Source organism: Crocodylus porosus, unplaced genomic scaffold, assembly GCF_001723895.1.
Source record: "Crocodylus porosus isolate Cpor-Errol unplaced genomic scaffold, CroPor_comp1, whole genome shotgun sequence".
In the NCBI taxonomy this organism is placed as follows: domain Eukaryota; kingdom Metazoa; phylum Chordata; order Crocodylia; family Crocodylidae; genus Crocodylus; species Crocodylus porosus.
Genome location: NW_017728923.1, coordinates 15,564,498 through 15,572,625, shown reverse-complemented (window position 1 = coordinate 15,572,625; position 8,128 = coordinate 15,564,498). Strand labels below are relative to the sequence as shown.

General features: G+C 44.5%; 1 protein-coding gene across 6 annotated transcripts in view; it reads right to left on the bottom strand.

The window, feature by feature from the left end:
• CLEC16A (C-type lectin domain family 16 member A) overlaps positions 1 to 8,128 on the bottom strand; it is a 170,178-nt gene that overhangs the window by 18,142 nt on the left and 143,908 nt on the right. Inside the window, exon 22 of one of the 6 annotated variants that reach the window (XM_019540111.1) lies at positions 5,122 to 5,327. The exons of the other annotated variants lie outside the window; for them this stretch is intronic. Coding sequence (XP_019395656.1) covers positions 5,323 to 5,327 — 5 coding nt within the window. The 3' untranslated portion in view covers positions 5,122 to 5,322. Of the gene's footprint in view, positions 1 to 5,121; positions 5,328 to 8,128 lie in introns of those variants that run through there. 6 annotated transcript variants of the gene reach the window in all.

The window sequence follows — 8,128 nt, the reverse complement described above, 5'->3', positions numbered from 1 at the left end:
GGGAGGGAGCATGAGTGAGCATACAGACATTCAGGGGGGTTAGATGAAGTTACAAGTGGCCATCCAAAGTAATGCAAGTCAGGTTGGGGGGCTAGCAGGCTCTCAGGGTCTCTTGGGGCCAGAAATTGAGGGTCAGGCAGGGTCTTCAGGGGGAGCTGCTGGGGTTCAGGAGGATTTTGCAGAATCGGGGGGGCTTACGGGATTGACAGGGCAGGGAAACTCTCTCCCCCACCACCCAGGACCAAGGGCCGTTTTTAGCACCCCCACTCCCAGATAACGCCCCTTCAGTGAACCAAATGTCCCCTCACTCCCGACTTGCTTGGCTCCTGGTATTTGCAAACACTGGTAAAACCACTACTGGGAGCAGCTTCTGGGATGGGGGATTTGGGAGGCTTGCTGGGGGGAGGGGGAGCAGGGGGGAGTGGGTTAATCAGTTGGCCTAAAAACAGCCTAGTGTCAGGGGGGTGGGTAGGAAACGCACAGCCCTGAGGTTGGGACCAGTGGCTGGGCTTTCCCACCCCTGTGGCTGCACTGGAAACTGTACAGAAGTCTAGGAGTTAGATTGGTCTAAAAATAACCAACCCAATCTAAGTTAGGGGTACCTTGGAGATAGGGTTAACTTAGATTGGGTTGGCCATTTTTAGACCAATCTAACCATTATGAAGCTCTGTACAGTTTGCACTTAGATCCACCCAACTAATTTAAGGTCTGCACCTGGGTGAATTAAGTTAGACTGGGTAGCCATCTAACCTCCTCCTAACCTCCATGAATGTCTGTACCAGGCCAGAGAAAGCACACACCTGAGAGAGCATGGTTTCAACACATTCCAGGCCTCCATTAGCCAGATACATGGACATCAGTAATTTACCCCTATGCTACTGAACACGTGCATGACAAACTGGCAGCATACAGTACTAATGTACTCTTCTCCCACACATTGCCAATATCTTCCACAATTTGTAGCAGAGGCTAGAACAAGAATGAACTGAATGAAGATCAGCCAAACTGCATTTGAAATCAGAGTCAGATTTCAACCTCATACGCTGGAACAACTGTTCCAGACTGACACAGCCATGGCATATCACTTTTAAATGAATAAGTCAATCATACTTTTAGTTTGCAAGCAAGTAAAATCGGACTATTTGTGTAATGTGCAAAAAGAAGTTCATATCCTGTTCAGAAATGGTAAACATATGAACTGTTTAGAGACCTGCCAGTGAGAGATACTCTAAATGTGGATGAGTTAGGCCTGATAATTGACAATTTTTCAGAATTCTAGCATTGATCCTGATCACTTACAAGGGGCAGCTACTGATATACACTACATAATTCAGTTGAGTCATTCATACAACAGCTACATTAATCTCAGTATTTGCCGTTATAGGGAAAACATTACTTCAACAAAACAGGTCAAGAGTGATCAGGATTCCAAACAAAGTATTTCTGAAATTGTGTGATTTGCTGTGTGCCCAAATGATACTGTTTTCTACTTTCTATTCTTTACTGCTTTCTTGTCTACTCTAGTTATTCAAGTTGGCATAATGATTGTCTGAAACAAAAGCCATTTTACAGACATAAATGGTACCCATTCCTAAAGAATATGAGCACCTCACTACCTTCAGTATATTTATCTTCAATATTTGTGACTAGGGTTAGACACTCTTTTCCACATTTTGCAGATAGTAAAAAGCCTATGAGAGAGACTACGTGATATGTCCAAATGTGCATAGGAAGTCAATGTATGGGCATATGTACATTTGGAGCTCTTTAAGGGGGGCGCATTTCAGAAGTGGAGCTGTTGATCAGAAGCACACAGCAGCTATTATGTTCTAAGAGGTAGGTGTGGGCAAGCCAGGAATGATACAAATGTACCCGAACTGTTCCAACTTTACCCCTGGATAAGCAGGGTTAAAAGTAGGAACAGTTCTGCTGCATTTTCACAGTTTCCAGCTCATACACACAACTAGTAGAATGTAACAGATGTTGTCTACCACCAATCAGCAGCTCCCATTCTTAAAATGGCTCCTAATATACAGGTGTCCATATCTTCAGTTGTTAAGCAGCAAACTGATTGCAGCGTATGAACTTACAAAACATCCTTCCTCTACAAACAGCTGCTGTCATTTAAGAAAGTTGCATCTTTTTTCTGTAAAACTTTAGATTTTAAAGGGGAGATGGGGTGGTTTTGTTTTTTGGGTGAAGATGGCGAGGGATATTGGAGAAACGTGAGGATCACAATAAGAACCAAGTGTACCCCTGCCTACTGAGATGTCAATCTAAAAATCTTTCAACATCTATCAACTACATAAGGAAAAAAGGTAAACCAATCCATTATTAAAATAATTTTGCACATAAAATAACTCTGCAATCCTGCCAAGTTGGGGTTTTAAATGTCAGTTTATGAGCTCATTAGAGTATATCAAAATTTTACATTAATTGGATTTCTAAAGTCTTCAAATCACACTTCATAAAAATAGTGAGGTTACTGGAAAAGTAACTTTCAGTAGGCTCCGTTTGTTCCACTCCTCTCCTCCATTACTCCTCATCATGCCAAGACTTCTTTATAGTACAGTAAGGCAGTGCAGAGCCCTTGCATGACTCAGTTATAGAAAGCATCCCAAAACCACCATGCGTAACAGTACTGGTTCCAGATGTGCACAGCTGCAGATTGTACCACGTGGATTTCAGACCAGATAGAACTACAGCATTAACCACAAAAACAAATAAACCAAAGGGAAAAAAAAAAAGCTCAGGTTATGTTTGAAAATATGGAGCTTACTGCCAACAAGAGCTGAAGTTATGCATGCAAGCAATCCTTCAAAAATAAACAGGCATCCCGAAGGACATCTATGGGTGAACTGAATACAACACTGTCAAAAGGTATTTAGCTACTGTATATTCTACTTAAACTGCACATATAAGTGGTGCTATCTACAATATTAATACACAGAAAAACTTTACAGAAAGTTGACAAGAGCTTTTCTCTTTGGAATAAATGCAGTAAGTTCAAAAGCTACAGCCTCAAACCTGTCAGACAACTGAAGAGTTTACAGTTGGGGCTTATTTCCATGACTTTCAAAATTAATACAATGTTACTCAAGTTAAATTAGATCAATGGTTTTCAACCTGTGGCCTGCAAACCCCTGAGGGTTCACAGACTGTCTCTAAGGCAGGGGTGGGCAATTATTTTGGCTGGAGGGCCAGTTCGTGAGTTCTGGTGAGCTACTGAGGGCTGCAAGGATAGCCCCGCTCCTTGGTTGCCATCTTAGGACTGGAAGTCCCATCCCTGACCCCTGAACTTTGCCACAGGAAGCCCCTCCCCCTTGTCCCTGGAAGTATTCCTTTTGGATTGTGGGGGGGGGGGGGGGAGGAGGAGGAGGAGGAGGAGGAGGAAGGGTCACCATCTTAGAACCAGAAAAAAACCAAATCATACACTAAAAGTCCAACATCTAGGGCTGTGCGAAGCTTTGGTCATCGATTTGATTCGGAGGAGATTCGGCCTGATTTGGTGGCTGAATCTCTGTATCAAGTCAGGAGACCCATTAATCTCTCCAAATTTGGAAGCCTCCGATTTGATTTGGAGAGATTCGACCACAGACATTTTTATATGTTTTTTCTACATACCTCAAGGTACCAGGCACGGCTCGTGAATGCCAAGATGGTGGGGTGGATGGAGCATCCCATGGGAGTGCAGGGGGATCCCCACGCATTCGGTGGCAGCCCAGCCCCGGAAGTGGGCCAGAAGTACTTCCAGTCCACTTCCAGGTCTGCCATGGAGTGCACAGGGGACACCCCCCGCCCTGGCAATTGGTGCCTTCTGGGTCCCTGGGTCTGGGGGGCACCCGGGGTCTCCCCACATGCTCAGCAGCGGTCTGGAAGTGGACTGGAAAAAGTTCTGGGTCTGCTGCTGAGCACGCGGCCCCGCCCCCCCATTCTCCTGCGGGATGCTCCATCCACCCCACCATTGGGGTGGATGAAGCCATGCCTGGTACCTCGAGGTATGTAGAAAAAATATAAAAAGCTGTGTCTTTGACCAAATTGAATCAAGACAGCAATCTGAATCAGTAAATCTAATCACTGTCCCCCAAATCCTAATCAAATATGGCTTGCTTCACACACCCCTATAAACATCTACTATGACATACTTTAATTTTATTTTGAAAAGTATTTTAGCCTTGATTTGTGCGCATTTGCATAGTGTATATAAAGGTAATTGCAGAACAGCTCAAAAAAAAGTTTTACTCAAGTATATATGTGTGTGGTGGGGTTTAGGGTATATTGGGAATGTGGGTTTATGGGTGGGGGGATTGTGAGGTGGTGTGGGAAGGGTGTAGACATGTGGGATTTGTGGAGTGTGAGGCAGGGTGTGGGGACCCCAGCCCACATGTCCCACCATGGCACAGTCCCTACTGCCAGCAGCAGCAGGCCCTTGGGATGCTCATGGCCTGTGCAGGCGCTGCCACAAAGCAGTGCACAGCTACATCCAGTTTCAGGAGCTGCACATGGCAGTAAAAAGCAGAGCCAAGCCAGTCTGCCTCTATTGCACAGGACTCCTTGTGGCTTTTATGCGGCTCCTAGGCCTCTCGCATCACCAAGGGGAAGCCCTGCTTCATGCTGCCATGTGCACTCCTGGGACTAGGGAGCAGGGCTCCCCGCAACTTTTGGCAGTCTCGGGAGCTGCATGTAGTGGCAGGGAGCAGGGAAAGCAACCGGCTCCATCGCATGGGGCTTCCCCACCTTGTGGCATGCCAATCCTGGGAGCTGCACGTGAGCCGCAGTAAGCCTTGCATGATGGAACTGGGCTGACTTGGGCTCTGTGCTCCTGCCACCCCACTGAGCACAGGCCCTAAGCTCTGCACTCCTGCCAGCCCCAACCCCATGCTCCTGCCCAGCTGCAGCTTCCCCCTGCCTGCCACCACTTCCCTACCTGCTGCCTGGGGTAAGCGCTTCAGCAGGGACATGAAGAGGAACTGCTGGAGGCCAGGAAAATTATTTTACTCCACTGCCAGCTCTCCTTTGAGATCTCATTCTCATGTGCTCTTATTTCCATTGGTCCTCTCCTCAGCTCACCAACTACCAATGAGAAGTATGCACTCTCCTTTTTGCCTTATTTTTATTTCAACATATTTATTGATGCTGCACAGTTCTCCTGTTCAGAATGTCAGGGTATTTGTGACTGATACTCTCACTGATTTCCAGAACATGCAAAAGGCTCTTCTAAAAACAAGATCTTCTGTCAATGATTGACAGGAAGCAACACTAGGCAGGAACAGGCACCTTGTGGATTCAGGAATCCAAATCTGACCTGGTGAATGGTTGACCTTAATCTGAAGGAAGAAGAAGAAAAAAATCTATGTGCTTTTTAAGATGGTAGCCATGACCACAACTTAAAAACACAATACAAAGAGCAGACTGAATTCTGGCTAAAATTTAGGTCCTGTATGCAGAAGAAAGTTGCACCAATTTATATATACTTCTAGTGTTAAGCAGTAGAATCCTCCCATGTCAACATAATTATGGTGGTACAATTTATTCCCCTTCTCATGCAAGGAAAAAAAATGAAAGAAAATGGTCCAATGCATTTTTATAACACTAGACCTGCATCAATGAAAGGGGCTGTACTAGTGTAATTATTTTTAGGTGAAAAGTTACATCCCTCATTAAAGTAGTTATGCTGGTACAAAACATATGCCAGGAAATGGAATCAGTACATTTTCATACAGGATTTTGCTGGGTGCAGTTCTTAACTTCAGGCCTTAGAGCAGCAGCTTTCTTCATTTGCAGGTTGTGGATAGAGATCTGCCTGTCAATTTATTAGTTATGTAGGGTATTTAGGAGGAAAACAAAGGCTAATACATTAACATTCCCTGTAGTGCAAAGTGATTCTGATTCATATATCCATCACAAGGACATAAGTTTATTTAATTTTATTCTGCAGGCATCTATAACAGTCATCTAATCTTTTTCTTTTATAATATACTTGGGCTTACAGGGTACTTGTACACATGACAAAAATGTCACTTTGTGTGGCTTAATGGCATCATAGTGTACACATGCAAGACTTTTGGGGGTTTTAAATGACTTTGCGTCATTGCAAACTAACCTACATCCAAATGTAGTTTAGTTTGCAACTTTGCAAATTGCAACAATGTAGCTGTCAGCTCACCCTCCTGGCCACAGCTCTGCAGAAAAAAAGAAAGGAGGGTGCTGGAAACCCGGCAGACACAGGGAAGCTCAGGCTTGGTGGGCTTCCAGCACTCCATGCACCATCCCCCTGCCACCTTCTCCAGTTGCCACCACACCCAGCTGCCCTCCTGCTGCCTCCCTGCACCACCCCAGGCTCAAGCCAGTCCATTCCCGGGTGGTTCCAGGTGATGGGAAGGAGGCAGGGACAGTGCAGTGTGCTGGAAGCCCCAGTGGGCTCAGGGAAGAATTGGGTCTAGCCGGGTGCTGCCTCCAAGGTGAGGCAGCACCCGGCTCACTAGCAGGCCTACTGGGCAGCCCTGGGGAGCAGCCACCACTGAGGAGGGAAGGACTACGTCTACCCGAAGCTCAGGGGTCACTCAGCCTGCTGGTAGCTCGCCCCCCCCAGACATGGGCAGGCTCTGGCTCTGACAAAAAAAATTCTTCACTATAATGTGACAGAAAAATTGAAATGGTTTAGCCCTCAGGGTTTTAGTTTATATCCTACCATTTCAATTTAGGGGCCACAGAATACAACCTTGGGGATTATACCCGCCCCCCCATCACATATACAAGTGCCCACATACAGAGGCTTCAGTACCATACCAGAATACAGAGGTTTGAAGTACTGTATTCAGTTCCTCTCTGAGATGTGTAGGACTAACACCCCACACCAGTATAGTGTAATGAATGATAGGTGCTCAGGGTAGCAAACCTGGGCACCCACTTGAAGGGGGCACAGGAATGCTGCTGTCGCTGCTGCCCAGGGTGTATACCCAGGTTGTTATGCCTTTGCCATACACAACACACAGGTGAAGAACCCTCGACTTTGGTACCCGTATATATTAGCATGCCACTAGCACATACCTCTGTTAATGTAATGTAATTTGTTATTGTTACCATGATAGCAGTGAAGAGCACATATTTTAAGAACATGCTAGTACAGAACTGTGGGACCCCTATGTACCTTTGCTGGTTGCTAGATCATGCTAGCGTTCCATGGCATGGTGTTTTCACTGCTATTGTTGCCCATGCTAAATAGATTAAGCTAGCAATGGTATGTTTGCATGTGGTTTAATTATACTTCCATTTTGCTGTGTGAATCTGCTCAAAGCATCCTACATGAGAGCAGCAAGGGCCTTAAATGGTTTTAGTTTAACAGTTGTTTCTGTTTCTCAAAGGTATTTCTCATTAGTGAGGGATTATCTTCATGCAACTTTTATACTGTCAGTCAGTCAGGTCTTTCCAGCTGTACAAACTGTAAGGAGGGAAAGCATCTGTCTACTCTAGTCCTCCTAAAAAAGAAAAAGGGCTGCATGCCACACTCAAATGTTATTAAAAACACCCATGAGAGCACAAACCATCACTGAACACATACTCCGTATGTTGAAAAAGTGTATTTTTAAAAATTATGTTTTCTGTCCATACAGTATATTGAGAATTTGCTAGTATATTTGCTAAGTGGAAGTATTCAGCTTTGCTCAGTTGCTAATTTAGATTTGCCTATTAAACACATGTACATACTATTTAAGGAGCAACATGACATTGTCAGTGCCTGCCTGAAAACACAGAATTCGTAGAAACTTAAATTAATTGGAAGAGGTTGAAGAAGTCTAGATTTTGGACAGCCCTTGATAAACTAAAACATATGTCCACAACTTTACTGCTATAGACCAAAAAGCTTCATTTGCACTTCCAAATGTGGTTCAAGAGGAAAAAAAAAAAGCAAACTGAAGAATTTTCTAGCAAAACAAGAAATTGATAAAGTCTTGAAGCTTTTACTTTAATTTTCAAATGCATTCTGTGTTCCATAACTTCAGTAAACTTACAGTTACTTCATGAAACCATTAAGACTTAATTTTGAATATAAATTTGCAAAATCCTTGGATTGTACACATGTTTTAAAGCAGGAGAAAATGTGCCCCAAAAGCAGTGGAAACAGTAT